The 19,619-nt window shown below is 41.5% G+C and overlaps 1 protein-coding gene across 1 annotated transcript in view; it reads right to left on the bottom strand.

Moving 5' to 3' along the window:
* LOC112230347 (protein kinase C alpha type) overlaps positions 1–14,242 on the bottom strand; it is a 245,119-nt gene extending 230,877 nt beyond the window's left edge. The window contains exons 1-2 of the mRNA XM_024396599.2: positions 13,873–14,242; positions 13,106–13,137 (exon numbers count right to left, since the gene is read on the bottom strand). Of these exons, the coding sequence (XP_024252367.1) occupies positions 13,106–13,137; positions 13,873–14,039 (199 nt within the window). The 5' untranslated portion in view covers positions 14,040–14,242. The remainder of the gene's footprint in view (positions 1–13,105; positions 13,138–13,872) is intronic.
* Positions 14,243–19,619: the final 5,377 nt, after the last annotated feature.

The raw sequence follows: 19,619 nt of genomic DNA on the forward strand, positions 1-19,619 counted from the left end.
TACAGTAACATAAACTAATGAAAGCATTTTGTTATTTGAAATAAAAATGTGTACTCTAATAATGAAACGTATTAATTACACTGTTAGAATGTTGCAGTTAGAATGACTGCTCATTAGGTTGAAGACGGGTCCCCTCGAGGCCCAGTTGTTCTAGTGTTATAACAGCTTAATGAAGTGGATGGTTAGAGTCCTATTAAAACAAGCTATCCTTTTAACTAGGGCCCGTATCAATAAAGCTTCTCAGAGTAAGAGTGCTGGCCTAGGAAAAAAGGTCACCCCTCTTATTCGTTATGATTTAAAAGACAAAAAATAAATAAACCTGATCCAAGATCAGCACTCCTACTCTGAGAAGCTTTGTATTGATCCACTATGAATCATTCTAGAGGAGCATCATTAGACGCTAAGCCACAGGAGAGAGCTTGGTAAAGACTTTACTCGGTCCGGGGACGACAGAGATCAATGATCATTGGACGTAGGTATGGAAGCTCCAGAAAGCTCTAGAAAATGGAAGATGTTGCCTCGTTCATCTGGTCGGCGGAGGGTCAGTGTTAAATGGTGTAAGGGAAATACGGCTGATGGTCAAAGTGCCCTGCGTGCAGATGTGGGACATTTTGCAGGTGTCACTCCATGTTTTCATAGAGACTCACATTGAGTCGAGAGAGGGATTTTCTCATGGTTTTGATCATGAGTAGAGTGCTAAACCCCTCATAAGCTCACTTCTCAGGAGCATAACCCTAAAGGGATTCTCCTTAAATTTATGTAGTCCACGTACTATAAAAAGCATTCAATTCACTTTATTTACAGTAAAAGCTGCTGTTAGAGCAGGCAGCTGAATAGAAGCATGATATGCTGTAAGCCACCTTACCTAAACTTCAATAATTTACTTAAAAGCTACAATATGTAACATTTTGGGCGACCCGACCAAAGTCACATAGAAATGTGTATTATAGACATGTTATTTTCATTGAAAGCAAGTCTAAAAAGCGGCAGATCTGTTCCATAGAATCTATTTCTATGGTTTCTGTTAAGTTTAGTTTTTGCATCTTTTACTTTCAGTTTTGTACACCAGCTTTAAACATCTGAAAACACAGTATTTTTGGTTATGTTAAAGATATTTCACTGCGGTTCAGATGGTACAATGATTGTCTGCACAATGACTGCTTGTTTTGTCACAAACTGAAATGAGGTAAACTATTCAAATTTTGTCTGCATATTGCATCTTTAAAGGAAGCCATTTTACATACAAATGTCACAACATTCAGACCCAAGGCAGAGCTAAGTGAGGTAAGGTCATGTTATGTAAATTATGGCTCAAGTGACCGTTGCAAATACAGTAGCTACAGCACCCATTCGTGCTTTCTATAGAAAGCCTATGGATCTAGAGGATAAGACGTGTTGACATTGGAAGGCTACAAGGAAGTGTCCGTCTCCCTAGTTGCCACGAGTGGAGTGTCTCTGTTCTATTTACCCTAGAGTCATTTTGCTCCGCAAACAACATTAGTACAAGCCCAGACCATGTAAACATGAGTCAAATTGGATGACACCTTCAATGCATCTCTTTGTCTGACAACACAATACTGGTGAGCGATAAGCAAAAGAGCCATTGAAAGGCCCAGAAAGCATCTTGGTATCTGAAAGTAATTTCTAGGCTTTAAGTTCAATACAACTTAAATGTAATAGTTTGACAACTTAAAGATGCACTATGCAGAAATCGCTACGCCATTTCCTGGTTGCTAAAATTCTAACAGTTCTCCTAACTTCGGTTTGTGACAAAACGAGCAAGTATAGTGTAGAGAATCATTGTGCCATCGGAACCTCTGTGAAATCTATATTCCATAACCAAAAATAGTATTTTTAGCTGCTTCTAGCTGGTGAACAAAACTTAAAAGAAAAGAAGTAAAAACGAAACGTAACGGGAAGCCTGCTTTCAATGAGAATGACAGATCTATAACTCATATTTCTGTGTGAATTTTGTCAGTTCACATACAATATATGCTGCAGCTTTAAAAGTACAATTTAATACATATTTGATTACGGATTTGTAAATCTGGCTATATTTTAGCAATAAGGCATGAGAAACTGTGGATTATCGTGAATAACACCCGGTTTAGGTCTGTTCTCAGGTCTGTTCTAAGACATGACGTGATGCGGAACCATAACGAACAAGGAACTTGGCAAATCAGGACACACGACATACTCGACACACCCATTCATCCTGTATGCGTATGCTTTCTCTCCCACTGGCGTGGCTGTGTGTTGTCAACCTTATTCTGTTATGACCAGCCTGCCAAGTCATAACGGTAAGACAGAAGAAGCACTAAGGTCCCCCAGCAAACATAGTCCAGACCTAGCAGCCTCTTTCCTTTGGGATGAGAGCTGCACTGTGCAGATGCATCTTCTCAATGGGAAAGGCAACAAGATCAAAGGACCTGGCTCTAAGGATTAGTGTGGGAAAGCTTCGGCACTTTACTAGTGGAAAAACAAAGTCCAGCAACGGGAGCTTTTCATCCGATGTATGATGTCATCTGGTGTATGATGGCATCTGGTGTACGATGCCAGCGGTAACATTGTCAATATTATTCTTAAGAGTAGGAGTAGCGGGAGTACAAAGCATACTGTGGAGTAGACACTGTGGAGTAGACACTGGTGATAGTCCTAAGGGCATTATGTCTATTCTCCTCCAGTCTCCCTTTTCTGTCACTTACTCCTCCCTTTTCCGCCATCATTCGCTCTCTGAGAAGAAAAGCATGTGAACAAGAACACCCGTTACATTTGATTTCAGGCTGACGACCAAGAGAAAAGTGATTCTGAACAACTAAAATGTTCTGCCTTCTTCGCCAGGGGTGGCCATCAAAGCTCTGACTGTCTTCTTTGTTTGATTGCTTGCCTAGTCACTTCAAAGCCCCATACTGCGAAAGCTGCTCGGATCAATCATGTATCAGCAAGTAAACAGGGGGCTATTATCTCATGCCACACAGGTGTCAGGGGATGCATTTCCAACCCTGCTGGAATTCCCTGGTGAACAAGATTTGAATGAACGTGCGCAGAGGTAGATAATGAAGCCCTTAGTCCATTGGTTCACGATTATGTTCAATTGCACTTTATACAGCGATGTCTTGGGTGGTCTGAAAGCATATCCCCCTGAAATACAGTCACTCATCTGGCCATGTTTGGCACGCAAAACGGCTACATTTCACTGCCACTCTAATATTAACGTACCCTGTTGACATATCAAAAAGCATTTCCCCCAGTGAGTAAATAACTCAACATGAACAGATGGGTTTCATTTTGATGCGGTACATCTACATCGTCAAAAACAGAGGTTTTAACGGAAATCCAAAAATGGCCGTTTGTCTTGTAAGGTCATTTCTGGTTAGTGTGGGTAGCTGGGTATCGGTCCAACTCTCTGGGGATCCCCCGTTACAGCATGGTGCTGCCTGTCTGGTTTAGCTTAAAGTCACACAGCGGAAGTATTGACACATTTAGGCTGTTTTGAAGGGATCTCCGCCCATGCAGGCTTTCCCCATGTCCGCCTGGCCACAAAGACAGACAGAAACATCAGCTCTGTTGGATCTAAAGCCATAATCCACCCACACAGCCCTGGAAATGCCCTGGACTAACCAGTGGCGATGGCAAGTCATTTACAAAGTAGAGGCAATCCATGACACAGGCATCCTGGCTACTAATGCATGGGCCAAATGTCCCCGGCTTGGTTGTTGCCTGGCTCTCAGCCCAGTCGGGTATGCTCACGGCCCATTTGACTTTAGTATGGACAGAAAAAATGACGCTGCTGCCTCGCTTTCAAACCGAGGTATTATGTTATTAGAAAGTCCACATAGGTCTACAGCGTTTTTAATAATGCCCGGCACTAAAGTGAGTTGATGAATAGATATAGTCCATATACAGCATTTTAATAACCATCAATAAAGAAAGTTGTGGTTGAGGGGTTCGATATGAGCCTAGATATCCAGCTGTTGCACTGTAATAGCTCTCAGGGTAATGGAGGATCGCTCTGTTCCGTTCTTTCTGCTCAGCCCTAGGGGCCAGGGGTGCTGTTGTGTCTGTGTGCATACGTGGGCTGGAAACGAGGGATTGTCTAGGTTGTGTGAGTGTGTCCTAAGGTGGATGGAGGATCTAGAGGCTGTGCCAATGGAAGGTTTAGGAGGTTAAGCGGTTTTACTCCCGGGGACAGCGTATTCACATCATCCCTTTAATCTGCCCGGTTACCCCTGCCATCAGAGTGGATTGGATGACTAACCCGATAGACAGAGACACACACACACACACACACAAACTCTACTAGCAGCCCTCTCTGTATTCTCTTTCACTATTGTGATGAGCAGCAGCTAAATCAGCTTGGGTAGAATTCAAGGTCATGACCTCAGCTTTCAGAGTACATGAAGAATGAGCCTGGCGCTAACCGAGGGCTTTACTGATCATTTCCCTTAGGATGCGGTGGAATGGAGAGAATGAGGAGCGAGAGAGAGAGAGAGAGAGGGGGAGGTTACATGTGCTCTACCCATGGCAGAGTGCACTGGAGCGGCCAAGCTCTCTGGCACTCAGCCCAGGGGAGGAGAGCCCTATTGTGAAAGAAACCAATCCACAGCCTCCGAGGCAATGTGCTGGGTCCACCAAAGCTTATAGGCATAGCCCAGGGCAATGTGTTTGGTAATCCACAGTGCCAGCATAAGTCACATAACCCTGGTTGGTTGACACAGTTGGCCTTTGCCTGTCGACTGGTGTCAGCAGTGGGTTTGTTTATGGCAAATTCTCCCTCTAACCCTGCCTTCACTGAATGGTACCAACACTGTCCGTTAAAGTTGATTCCAGGTGGACTTTGTGATAAAGCCACCACACGTCCCTAAGGAAGAGATGGCATTCATTAGAGTAGATGAGGCCTATTAAACCCAGGGGAAATATGGTGTGGAAAGAGTGCATGGAATCCTCCAGAGGATTTACAATGAAGACAGCACCATGGAAGGATAATCGAACCATAACCCATTGAGGTTTGATTGTTCCAAAAACACGGTTTTCATGAAAGTAAACCTCTGTCTATGCAGCAGACGCTTTCACATAATTGGGAGTGATGCCAATGATTATGCAACACGTCAGAGCATATCAGCACACATTCTGTCAGTCACTCGTCTTGGTCAAAACATTTGTAAACGCTACACTAACAAAGAGTCAGTAATAAATACAAAAAAAATGGGAAAAAAGAACTATACCTTGCAGAAGTAATGGCATAGTACAGGTTCTGTCTATGTTAAGCATAGAGAGTCTGATAGATGAAACGGGACCAACTAGATACATGAGGGGTTCGTTCTGTAGTCCCCCATAACAAACTACCTACCTACGCACGGAAGACATAAAAAGGGTTTTTGATACTAAGGAAAGGTTTCTCGGACACAGATTAGCCCTAGTCCCGGACTAAATAGCACTACGGATGGAGAATCTCCATTGAGAATGTTTTAAATCCCGAACTAGGCCTAAAAACCGGTCTCTCTGAAACTAGACGTTACAGCAAGAAAGCAAGACCTGCTCAAAAAAAAAAGAAATGTACTGCTGAGAAACAAACTCCAAAACACAGGGAAGGCAGATGGGAGTCCTCGGTACCTATGGGAGATGGGAGGACTAGAATACACACCTGGTGGACTGCGGGGGAAATTAAAGACACAGGGTAGAGTTGACCTTTCCGTCCCCCGTCAACACAGGATATGCAGAAGGATTCCCCTTAGCACTGTCTAAACAAGCCCGGAGCACAGGAGCCTGATCTGAGAGCGGCTTGAGAGGACACTGTTCATCAAAAAAAAGGGGGAGGGGAGGTTCCAGGGAACCGGGAGGGAGTGTGTTATCACGTCTCCTCTGGGTCAATGCTTGGTTTGAACATGGTTAAGCATGTCTGCAAACACAATGAAGGTGAACAGAGACACACACCGGCTTGGTTTGTCTGTGGTACACTGTGACAATGATCCTGGTTAGTGGTTAAGCCATTTTGAAGAGAGGGAACATGACTTTGAAACCTTTGCTATATGTAAATGTGCAGGACACCTCAATTTGTCTACATTTGTTCAGGTATTTCATAACATGTTGTGTCTGGACTGATCTAACCTAATTTGGACTGTTTAATTTCAAACGAGAGAGAGAAAGAAAATAAGAATAGAAAAAAACTCCATTTTGTGGCACCATTACACTGTCCATCCACACATATCTCCTTCATGTTCCCTACATGTCCCTTGACACAGGAGATTGCTCCTCTCACACGAAGAAACCTATTATTCGTCCACTCTTAGCAACCACAGACCATTGGAAGGCGTCAGGTAAACTCCACTACCACCTGTCAAAAGAGACCCCATTCAACCCTTCCATCAACCCTTCAAACCATCCACGAAGACACTATTCCCTGGGCTTCATTTCTCCATCCATACTCCAACCATAATGGAAGAGAAGTAGTAGTAGTAGAGAGAGAAACACTTAAAAACCCATCTGAGGTAGGTCGTTTTGAAGCCAATGGTTTTATGGTTTGTTTAACATGGTTTCAATATTTGCTATCAATGGATGGACAAGCCTGCCAGGAGACTATGTAAGATATAAAAGCAGGTGACTTCTCAATGGTAATATACACTTAGGTACAGTATACGATGTGCCTACATGGGCTTAAATGTTAAATTGGGCCAATAACCAGCAATAGAATGCTTACGCTAACTCCTCCATTCAATATTAGCGGTAACACCTACATTCCTACTATTTGGATGAAAGACTGCCATCATATTTGAATGGTACAGTTTATATAGGCTGGGTGTGGAGCCATGCACAAGTTTACAACGTGGCAAAAGCAATTCCAATGTAATTGGGATATGAAGACAAACGCCTGCAGGTTAACTTATGGAATTAGATTCCACAGAAACAGGATCGTTTGAGGGGGAACAAGAATTGGCACAGATACCATCTCACATGGTGACAACTTGCACTTAGGTAAACATGAGGGCTTGTTCACCCCTCACCTTTACTTTGGTCGCATTTGCTCAACATATAAATTGGAGAGGGCGAGTAACATGGTAGTGACACAACAGCACAGCTCAACTGTGACCGTGATGTGTCGGTTTACAAACCAAGGAAAAGACTGGTTGAGTGTTAGCTCGTGGATATGATATCTCTGTTGGCTAAGGTTTCTGACAACACGTCAAGCTCTGTGTAGTGTCTGGGGATTTCCCATAACGGAACGATAGGAAGAGATCTTGAATTCTTAAAACCTCTTAGGGAGGCTGCGAATTTTCGCAGCTTTTTGTTAAAAATCGCGCAACATTTCAGCGTCCTGCTACTCATGCCAGGAATATAGTATATGCATATGATAAGTGTGTGTGTATAGAAAACACTCTGAAGTCTCTAAAACTGGTTAAATCATGTCTGTGGCTATAACAGAACGTGTTTAGGAGTCAAAATCCTTCGAAAAACTGGTCACCAAAAACAATATCCAGCCGCCAGTCAATGTATTGCCTAAGGCGAAGGAAAATACTTATCAAGCCCCTGTAAACGCCTACAGCTTCCACACGATGTCGCCAATGCTGTCATTTTGGGCCTAGTTTATCCTTGGTTTGGAAACGTGACGCATTTCCTTTCTTTGGGCTCACCACAGGATGTTTTGAAAGTGAAAACATGGACGATGATTTCAAGACTTGCTGCTATCGAATACAGATCGCCCCGTGATCAATCTAATAGACTATTAACGTTTATTAATACCTCAAGTTGGTTTAGAAAAGTAATTTGAAGTGATTTGTAAAAGTATATAGGTAACTTTTGTAATTTTAAAAAGTGATGTTGCGTCATGTAAAAGGGGCATTTTTCTGGATCAGACCGGTCGTCAGCAAATCACATTTTGGGTATACAATGACGGATTTAATTGGGAAAAAGACCCAATTGTGATGTTTATGTGACATATAGGAGTGCCAAGAAAGAAGCTCGTCAAAGGTAATGAATGTTTTATATTTTATTTCTGCGTTTTGGGTAGCGCCGGCTACCGCTAAATCTGTTGTTTTGTTGACGGTCTGGTATTCTGGGGTGTGCATGCTATCAGATATTCGCTTCTCATGCTTTCGCCGAAAAGCATTTTACAAATCTGACTTGGTGGCTAGATTCACAACGAGTGTAGCTTTAATTCACTACCTTGCATTTCTGTTTTAATGAAAGTTTGAGTTTTATCGAAAACAATAAGTGGCGCTCTAAAATATCCGCTGATTTGATCCCGCCAGAGGAACATCCTCCCTAACAAGTTTTAATCATCCATGTTTGCTTTAGGTGGTGAAAATAAAGCAGATGTGAAATAATCCATGGCGGATTGGCAGCTAATGGTTTTACAATGGAGACCAATAATGACAAGCACATTTTAAATGTCTCGCAAGCAGCGATTTAACAAAAGTTGTAAACACAGATACTGTATGTCGAGTTCACAGTTGAACACCAACAAATTAATTAATACCAGAAAGACATTTTAAAATTCCAGATAATCAAATGTAACTTCATTTCAGGCCAGCACAGAAAGCTCAACAGGATAGGCTTACCATGTCTCTACTCAATAAGAAGCCTCCCTGCTTGTTGACTTGAGCCTCCCCATTTCCAAGGAGCCCGTTAATAATTGATGAGAGAACAGGTATTTTTAAGTGGGACCTTCAGCTTTTGAATAGCAGGGCCGTTACCACCTCGCCTCTGAGTGCGTCACACATCCGTATGCATGGATACATACACACATGCATGCAGGAACCTGGACACACACAAGTATACACACTAGGGTTGCAAAGGGTCGGAATCTTTCCAGTAAATTTCCAGAAATTTTCCATGGGAAGTTAAGCCCTGGAATTTGGGGAATTTTGCTTAAACTCATCAAAAAAAAGTTAGCTTATAACAGTGAACCTTTTTTGTGGATACACATAAGGCAATTCTGGGTCTTGCTGCATATTTTGGTTAAACTATCACCAATTCAATAGAATTACAACCCTCTACATGCACAGTACATTCTTCCATCACATGTGCAGCTGATTCTCAAGATCTTAAACACTAATGAGATGCTATTGAGCCCACACTACTACACTGTCTGAGCCTAGGACTAAATACTTTCTGGTAAGTTTTTAGTACAATACCAGGTGGGGTGAATATATTTGACATGACATACATGATTATTTTGTTAACCAGTAAATAGTAGCCTACAGCAAAGTGTGTTTAAATCATTTCTAACTTAACAATTTCTGCTAGTTAGTTTTTGCTACCATGTGAGTTTTAGCTTGCTTGAGCCTGCTAAACGAGGAGTGTTAATTCACCTGTTTCCATACATGTTTCATCCCAAGTGAAGAGCTAACTCATTTAATTAAAGTTCAATCCGTAATCAAATTATTTGTAATTTTTTTCTATTGGAAGGATTTAATAATTTGCAATCATGTCTACTTATGATAAAGTAAAAGGTTTATGTTTCTGTCTACATATGATATGGTAAATAAATCCAATGCAAAAAAACATCTACATTTAAATGGTATTAATATTAATTAGCATATATTTAAATTAATTCCCATATAGTCCCGTTAATTCCCATATATTCCCACGGAAAGTCCATCTCTGAATATTCCCGCAAAATGTGCAACCCTAATACACACACACACTTTCTCTCTCTCACTCCACAACAATAAAAACAGTCATATTCCAGACGAGGGGCTTCTGAACCCCCAAGAGATCAAAAAGCCTTCTCTGGAGAGTGTTTATCCTCGTACTCCAGCAAATGGATGTATTTTGCCGCCATTTAACAGCAGCTCTCAGAAGACAACCTTTCAGAAAGGATCACATTCAACCAACGGCTCAATGATCACAGGTTAACATCATCCTGGCTGGCTGAAGCAGCAGCACTTACCATGAGGCAGGGACTCTCAGCACTGGCTGGCAAGATCGCCACTTTCCACATTACACTACCATTCATGTTCAGAGGATAGCATATGTCCGACAGGGACACCACTTAAGCGCATATCAACATACTTAACTGGCATTCAACCGGTATCGTTGTTAATGAAGTGTTTGCTCCTTAGGAAAATGTCCTGCTTTGCTCACATTCTTATCTTCTAGAGAAAGGATGAGAGTGGGTTTTTCCTCAGGTATTACACCAGTTCATTGGAAGTGCATCCATGCAGGAAATGCTTACAAATAATAAGAAAAAAAGTATTGATTCCAATAAAATAAATAACTTTTCCAGCAAACCAACATTTCTCTCTCTGGCTGCCAAGCTAATTGTCAGCTTTAGAAATGTTAGACAGATGAAGACAGCAGATAACGTACTGCAATGATCCACTTCCTTTATGATGTCTCCAGTAAAATGAGGCGCTACTGTCGTTTCTCTTTTCTGCATGAGAACGGTCTTGTGATATCAGACACATTAAATAGTCATTTATCCGACACTTTCATCCATAGTCGCTTACAATCGGATTTACAATCGAGGACTTACGACAACAATCTCTAAGCACCACAATTGTACACTATTAAATTATATTTAAAATCTTCAGGTCAGGCCACAATGCTTTTAGAACCAAAATAAACATCTGGCTAGTGAAGATTTTGCTTGAGTTAGTGCAGCATTATTGTCAGTAAATGTCCAAGGCAACACATTACCCTTTAAAAATAATTGCCATCTAAAACTATAAAACTGAATCTGAATACATAAATATATACTAAGTGTACAAAACATTAGGAACACCTGCTCCTTCCATGACATAGACTGACCAAGTGAATACAAGTGAAAGCTATGATCCATTATTGATGTCACTTGTTAAATCCACTTCAATTAGCGTAGATGACAGGGAGGAGACAGGTTAAAGAAAGATTTTAAAGCCTTGAGACAATTGAGACATGGATTGTGTATGTGCACCATTCAGAGGGTGGATGAGTAAGACAAAATATTTACGTGCCTTTGAACAGAGTATGGTAGTAGGTGCCAGGCGCACTGGTTTGAGTGTGTCAAGAACTGCAATGCTGCTGGGTTTTTCCACACTCAATAGTTTCCTGTGTGTGTATCAAGAATGGTCCACCACCCAAAGGACATCCAGCCAACTTGAAACAACTGTGGGAAGCATTGGAGTCAACACGGGTCAGCATCCCCGTGGAATGCTTTCGACACCTTGTAGAGTCCATGCCATGACGAATTGAGGCTGTCTTGAGGGCAAAGGGGAGTTAAACTCAATATTAGGAATGTGTTCCTAATGTTTGTACTCAGTGTATATAGCCTATATACAGCTTAGAAACCCTTTATAAATCCTGGTAACTGGTAGCTTGATAAAGCATTTTCTTGAGACAAAAGTTTGGCTTTTCTCAGCACGAGGACATAGCCTGGAAGCCTACATTCTTCAGGTTTGAGTAATGCACTTACCTACAGTACTGTGCAGATGGGAATCGGTAAACAAGAAGTTTGAGATTATTGATGGTACATGGAAGAGACACATACCCACCCTGACTAAGGAGACTTGGCAAACTACAGGCAAATACCATTAACCCCTCTGAGCTAGCCTGGATAAAGCACAAGCAGATTCAGCTGTCAGGCTACAGTACACCCAATGACACCCTAATCCCTATGTAGTGCACTACTTTTGACAGGCGCCCATAAGGCTTTGGTTTTGTAGAGAAAATCTCCTATTTCTGTTTCCTTTACAAGGCCTATTTGAACTCTGGCATCCAGGAGATTGCCATGTGGGGTTTGATTTGTCAGTCCAGTTAGTCAGCTGGGAATAATGTATGCTAATTCATTTCTCCATTTAATGTTTAGCAAATAGTCCCCAGAACAACTAGGTTCATCATTCCAAGAGCTGAGGAGTGCATTGTAAATGTTCTCACTTTGATATCTAGAATAACCATATTTCAAAAAAAGTGTTTTTGCAGACAATCAATTCTTCACACAAACAACCACTAAAATGTCAAGATATTCCCTAGTATTGGCTGCATAAATCCAATTAAGATGATTTAAGTCTCAAAGTGCATTTGAAGAAACTCCTGAGACTCAAACAAAAAAAAACACCCGGAGAGTAAAGAATGTTCAAAGTCTCTAAGTTGCGAGTCATCGGCTTATTAAATATGTATAAATAACGTTTTTTTTAAAGAACTGCTTCAAATGACTTGAAATGGTAATGAGATTGGAAGAGGGTCGGAAACAGAAAACTGTCACATCTATCCATGCCTTTTCTTTGAATGATTACACCGGAGTGCTTCGTCACAGATGCTTTAAACATTCTTTTCTGTTATTTACGACTTCATATTCCAGTGTGTGTGTGTGTGTGTCTGTCTGTGTGTAAGGAAGACATCATACTCAAACAGTAACTCCAATAAGAATTGCAACATTCTTTTGTCAACGCAAACTTGAATGTTGTGAGAATTCTGTGCAACTTCTGGCGTGTGTTTACTGTGAACACTGAGGCTGTACCTGCTTTCATTTACTGTTAACAGTGGCCTAGTAAGCTACTGTGGCTATTTGATCATCATGTAGGCCTACAAGAGTGGCCTATCCTCAAAAACAACGGAGAAAAATGCATCCCATAACATTTTAACATGGAAATAGCTGTTAAGCCTACAGTAGCAGCCAATGTGTGGTGTTCAATGAAGGCCTACATTCCATGAGACTTTTGAAAAAAAAAACTGTTTCTCCACTTGTTCTTCAGACAAGGTGGTGATTGAAAATGTTGTGCTTTTTGATGCAATAAACCACTTTACAAAATAAAATGCATTATTATTCCCATACCATTATTACAAAGAATCACACAAATTATGCGACCCTCTGCCTATTGGCTACTTAGTTTTATTCAAGACCCTATCAAATTAGAACACTGGTCCTTTAAAGAAAAAGAAAAAAAGAATGCTGCAGTCTGATGGGAGCTGCCAGTGCAGTTTAGAGGAAACATTGCCTACCATATGTATATCTCAAACTCTTTGAAAGGTAAGTAACTCCAATACAAATTGCAACATTCTTTAGTCTATGCAAGTCAGGTTGACTGGTCCTCTTGAATTAATGCAGTACAACAAACACACACACACACACACACGAGTATACACTGCATGGTGGACTGGAGCTGAGTAAGTGGACATCATTCATTACCTTGGCACTGGAATCCTTGCTTTCCAAATCCCCTGTGAAAAGAGAGGAGAGTGAGGAATGAAATAGCAAATAGCATGGAACAGACAGATACAAACACGTTAGTAATATCAAGCAGAAACAGCAGTTTTCTCCAAGACTCCGAGTCAAAAAAGCAAGTAGCCTAAAACTGTTTAAGGTGTTTCCCAAGGATCATTACACATTACTTAGGATTTTAGCGGTCGTAACTGTAAAATTCTGTTCACTCACTCAAGGTGACATATCTCTGTAGCTATCAATACATAGTCAAGCAAACACACCACCTTGAAAAGAGGAAGGTTGGTCAACATGGGTGGGTCTTCAACCACCCGAATAGTTACCACTTGTTACTTGTGTTTCGGTTTAAGAGCCTATATAGTTGGCAGTAAGTTATTTCAAAATATGTATCAAAAACATGAGGACTAGGAGAAATACAACTTTTACAACTTGTAACAAACACCAAAGTAGGCGCGCTGTCACAATCCCAATGCACACGGAGAATCTAGCCCACCGTAGGCAGAACGGATTCATTTACTTTGGACTTGCATTGAGGCACATTAGTCAAATGTTGGCTCTAAGGACGTCCCGTTTTGGCGTGGTAGACCAACCATTCCAGTAAGGAAAGTATACGTAACGGTGCAGCACAGTTCGCTATGTAGGGAAAGTGACAACCGAATAGCTGGTTGAGAAGAAAGCGGAGTTCTCAAACGTTCAACAGGCAGAGGCCGTCTGGAGAGGGGAAAGGCGCTTACCAGATAAAGTCGGTGCAGTGGCTACAAAAAGTCGGCTGCTTGAAGAACCTCGCAGTGAATTTGTGGTCCTTCACTTCATGGACGTTCTTCTGCCTCAACGCTCCTTTACGAGCAAACCCTTTCGCGAAGTCCCCGGTCCCCTCGTTGAATTGCGTAACATCAGCCATAGTCACACACAACAACAAAAAAGAGCAACGTTATTTCTCTCTAATGTGTATATATACCTATTCAATTAAATGTTGCCACTGAGCAGGAGAGGCGACCACACTGTACTATCTATGAGCTTTCCCAAGCTGTCGCTACAACTACTTTTACTGACGGCTCCACAATGAGCGCTTTGCTTCCGTCTTTCACTTGAGCTGACGTCACCACAATGAATCGCCTGGAGGGAGGGCTTTTGGAAGATTGGAGCGTCATCCAGTGGCGTAAAAAATACTGGCACATGTTTGGGTTCAACCTAGTTATTTGAAGAGAAACGACATCTCAGTCATATCGTAGTCAGTGCTTGACTTGGCTCAAATGGGTTTCTTCTGGAGTTCCTGCACCTAAATGAAAACAGAGCCGGCACCCAAAATGAGTAGCTATTTCGCCTAATTCAAAGCACTGATCATAGTCATCGCATTTTTTAAAATCCATTATCAATTTGTTATGTGTGGTTTATTCATTTGTTCTGAAGTCTTTAGGGACGGTTCAACATTTACTGTGGGGGGAGGATCATATTTTCACATGACCCTTCCCTAATGTTTACGATCACAAATAACAATACTGCCCTACAAAGGCAACACAGTTGTTTTTACTGCCAAATCTGACTTCGAAGTCTTTTTCTGTTTAGACAGACAGCAATTTCTGATAAACCATGATATATTCTGATCAACTGGCTTAGTTTCCTGACAGAAGAACAAATACCACATTAATCAGATAATACCTGGCTATTACAACAGATCAAAAAACATTTTTTTGACCAAATTCGTGGTTACGGTGTTTTGCCTATGTAGGGCAGTGTAGCGACACCTGTGTTTATTAACGTGGATATTGACTTTGCACTTCAGCGTTCTTTTGTGGCACAGTCACCGACTGAGGGTTCGCCGACCACCACAGACGAGCCCACTCTCTCTTCCTATTTCATTAGGCTTACACTAATGATCAGAGTCAACTGAAGACAATGATCAAGCTAGCGGGAAATCAGATTATCAACATTTTGATGTCATATTTAGAATTATATAAAATATTTGTAACGGATTTCCCACCAACTGGTTTCTGTGGATCTGTGCATCACATAACCAATATACAAAGCGTACCAACCTAAGGCGCTTCAATATCATGGTTTGCGTATTCAACACCACAATAAATAGACCATGTCAATCCCGGAAAACTGAAAATATATCCCTCCCTATTTTGTAGGCTTACCCAGTATAGAAGGCTTGGCTTGACAATCTCTGAATGTCATTAAACATTTTTGTGTTTCCGTTCATCAAATTGCCACTGCACAGTTTGGATTGATTGACTGATTGTTTTGTCAATTAAAAACTTATTTCCACTGTGGTCCCTATTTTTTTTTTTTACACAAATACAATACCGGTCAAAAGTTTTAAAACACCTACTCATTTAAGGGTTTTTCTTTATTTTTACTATTTTCTACATTGCAGAATAATAGTGAAAACATCAAAGCTATGAAATAAGACATGGAATAATGTAACCAAAAAAAGTGTTAAACCAATCAAATGTATATTTATATTTGAGATTCTTCAAATAGCCACCCTTTGCCTTGATGACAGCTTCGCACACTCTTGGCATTCTCTCAACCAGCTTCACCGGGAATGCTTTCCCAACAGCCTTGAGGGAGTTCCCACATATGCTGAGCACTTGTTGACTGCTTTTCCCTCATTCTGCGGTCCGACTCATTCCAAACCATCTCAATTTCGTTGAGGTCTGGGGATTATGGAGGCCAGGACATCTGATGCAGCACTCCATCACTCTCCTCCTTGGTAAAATAGCCCTTACACAGCCTGGAGGTGTCCTGGGTCATTGTCCTGTTGAAAAACAAATGATAGTCCCACGAAGCGCAAACCAGATGGGATGGCGTATCGCTGCAGAATGCTGTGGTAGCCATGCTGGTTAAGTGAACCTTGAATTCTGAACCTTGAATGTGAACCTTGAATTGTCTTATGGTGGGAAATACACATGCAGAGATCATCCGTTCTCCCACACCACGTCTCTCACAAAGACATGGCGTTTGGAACCAAAAATCTCCAATTTGGACTCCAGACCAAAGGACAAATTTCCACTGGTCTAATGTCATGTTTATTGGCCCAAGCAAATCTCTTCTTTATTATTGGTGACCTTTTATTAGTAGTTTCTTTGCAGCAATTTGACCACGAAGGCCTGATTCACACAGTCTCCTCTGAACAGTTGATGTTGAGATGTGTCTTACTTGAACTCTGTGAAGCATTTATTTGGGCTGCAATTTCTGAGGTTGGTAACTCTCATGAATTTATCCTGTGCAGCAGATATAACTCTGGGTCTTCCATTCCTGTGGCTCCTCATGAGAGCCAGCTTCATCATAGCGCAATGATGGTTTTTGCGACGGCACTTGAAGAAACTTTCGAAGTTCTTGAAATGTTCCCTATTGATTTGATGTCTTCACTATTATTCTACAATGTAGAAAATAGTAAAAATAAAGAAAAACCCTTGAATTAGTAGGCCTTCTAAAACTTTTGACTGGTAGTGTACGTACACAAATAGATACATACATAGATACAGACAAAAAAGGTTCTACTGTTCCCACATTAGCCAGATTTTAACATTCTTTTAAAAAGTGGTTATGGTTGGTATGGCTTTGAGTTGCTGTGGTAGTTTGTTCCACTCAACAACGCCGGTATATTAAAATGCGTTCTTACCCGATATAATCTTTTTATACTTAAAACAGTGAATATTAGAGTCTTTGCCTCTCGTATTATGCTGGAGAACATCACTAACAAATGAAAAATATTTGGATAGGTACCCAGGAGCTGAGTCTGTGATAATGCTGTGGACTAGAACAAATGTAATTAATCGTACTCTCTTTTTTTTTCAGATAGCCAGGCTAGCTGCTTAAAATGCTCGACATCCAGATGAGTATGAGTGGGGAGTACAATTCTCACAAGGTTGTTTTGTCTGGTCTGTAGCTTTTTTTTATTTTTATGTTTGGTGCTGCTGGTGAACCATGATGCAGGCATAATAATCAAAGTGACACTAGTCTTTAGGGTGTCTATAGCTAGGTTTCCATCCAATTTGCAACAGATGTTCATGTTATTTTGCTCAAATCTGCATAAAAACAATATGTACATTTTCCTATCAGAGTTGTTTCCATCAAATTGACTTGTTGCGGATACACATCTGTACATTTAAATAGGTTGTGCACATAAAAATACCTTTTCGGTTAAATTACCATGTACCGAATAATTACCATGTAGCATCGCATTTTAAACTCCAGGCCTAATGATGGATGTGTCACTTTTTTTTTTTGCGTAGGTATAGCGAATGTGCCCATTCTGGGATTGGCACGTGGCTCTATGCAATAGCTCGCAGATATAGCCTACTACATGATGAGATTATTGTGGACCAAATTGCGAGATTATTTTGATTTGTCAAACGGCAGCCAAGCATCGATCATCATGTCACCAGAATAAGACCCTCGATATTTATTGAAAGGAGCATCAGGCTCATCACCCTGTGAAGTTCATTAGAATGTATTTCATTTGTAAGCCTAATAAACTGCATGCTTTCCTGAATCCTAGTGGGAGGACCACACAACATATCACATGACTCCCAAATTTACTTCAATATGATAGTTATTTTACCAATATAAAAGCATTTCCAACGCCATTTCTCGAATAACGAATTTTAATGATGCAAAAAGAACCCACCTTGTCTAGCGTATTTTGTTCGGTCAACATTTCGAACGTTTTCCAATGAATGTGCTGTTACCATATATTTTTTAATCCATCATGTACTTGACTCGCATAAAAAGGTTGGCTGGATACCTGGTTAATGTCAAGCCATTTTGAGAACGTGAGTATGCCTGCGGAAGACTTTTGATGTAGCCTAATCAGATTGAAACATTGTGACTGGTTGTGTTTATGCCACGTATAACAGGTAATACATATTAAAAGTTAAATGAGAAATATTTAGGTTGTATTGAAAGGGTTAGATTCTGGGAGCATACGTGGCCACATTATTATAGGACGATTTTGGAGAAAATGAGTCTGTTGCAGATAACCAATCAGAAAAAAAAAAAAAATACAGCCAGACTGGGCTGCTACTGTTCCTCTTTAGACCAGTATAAACTATCGAGAGTAGATCCACTTGGAATGAAATGTTCAAGTCACAGGGATTTTGCGTCTTTATTCTAATGACATGTTCAATGCAGCCTATTGTAGGACGTTGTAATCAATTTAAAACTATGAAGAAATTATTGATTGCATTGTAGTGTTGTAGGCCAGTCTATGTAGGATACTTGTATTGTCCCGAAACAAGATCAATAAAGGAGTCACGCCCGGATCTGTTTCACCTGACTTTGTGATTGTCTCCACGCATCTCCAGGTGTCACCCGTTTTCCCCATTAGTCCCTGGGTATTTATTCCGGTTGTTCCCTGTTTATCTGTGGCTCGTTCAAGTCAACCAGCGTGTTTCCTTATCGCGCTTTTGCTAGTCCCCCCGGTTTTGACCCTTGCCTGCCTGACCATACTGCCTGCCTGACCTTGTACCTCCTGCCCTGACCTTGTACCTCCTGCCCTGACCTTGTACCTCCTGCCCTGACCTTGTACCTCCTGCCCTGACCTTGTACCTCCTGCCCTGACCTTGTACCTTCTGGACTCTGACCTTGTTTATGCTCTTTTGCCTGTCCACGACCATTCTCTTGCCTGCCCCTTGGATAATAAATAGCAGAGACTCGAACCATCTGCCTCCCGTGGCGTCGCCATGTGCCCTTATAAAGACGTTTTGAGCCATCTGCCTCCCGTGGCGTTGCCATGTGCCCTTATAAAGATGTTTTGAGCCATCTGCCTCCTGTGGCGTTGCCATGTGCCCTTATAAAGATGTTTTGAGCCATCTGCCTCCCGTGGCGTCGCCATGTGCCCTGATAAAGACGTTTTGAGCCATCTGCCTCCCGTGGCGTTGCCATGTGCCCTTATAAAGATGTTTTGAGCCATCTGCCTCCCGTGGCGTCACCATGTGTCCTTATAAAGATGTTTTGAAGCAGATGGCTCCCGTGGCGTCGCCATGTGCCCTGATAAAGATGTTTTGAGCCATGTGCCCTGATAAAGATGTTTTGAGCCATCTGCCTCCCGTGGCGTTGCCATGTGCCCTGATAAAGATGTTTTGAGCCATCTGCCTCCCGTGGCGTCGCCATGGGCCCTGATAAAGACGTTTTGAGCTGCCTGTCTTTACTGTACTTTCATGCTGCAGTGATGCCTCTCCGCTGCCTATCAGCTATTCCTATTGCTTCTTGTCGATTTGTACTATAAATCGACGCAGCTTTGAATGCTTTTATGTGTGGTATGATCGGTATTGCAGATCTGGACAAACGATCCACATACCACTGTTGTCACTATGACTGGTGGCTATAGGGCAGGGGGGAATAGACAATCCCGCAGCATCATCTCAATTTGTGGTTGAGCAACCACTGTAGACTGGTAGACTATGTTGACCTGTGGTATACTAAAAGTTAGCACGTGGGAATGCGTAGTGCATACAAGAAGTACCAAAAC

This window comes from Oncorhynchus tshawytscha, linkage group LG32 (genome assembly GCF_018296145.1).
Source record: "Oncorhynchus tshawytscha isolate Ot180627B linkage group LG32, Otsh_v2.0, whole genome shotgun sequence".
Taxonomy (NCBI): Eukaryota; Metazoa; Chordata; class Actinopteri; order Salmoniformes; family Salmonidae; genus Oncorhynchus; species Oncorhynchus tshawytscha.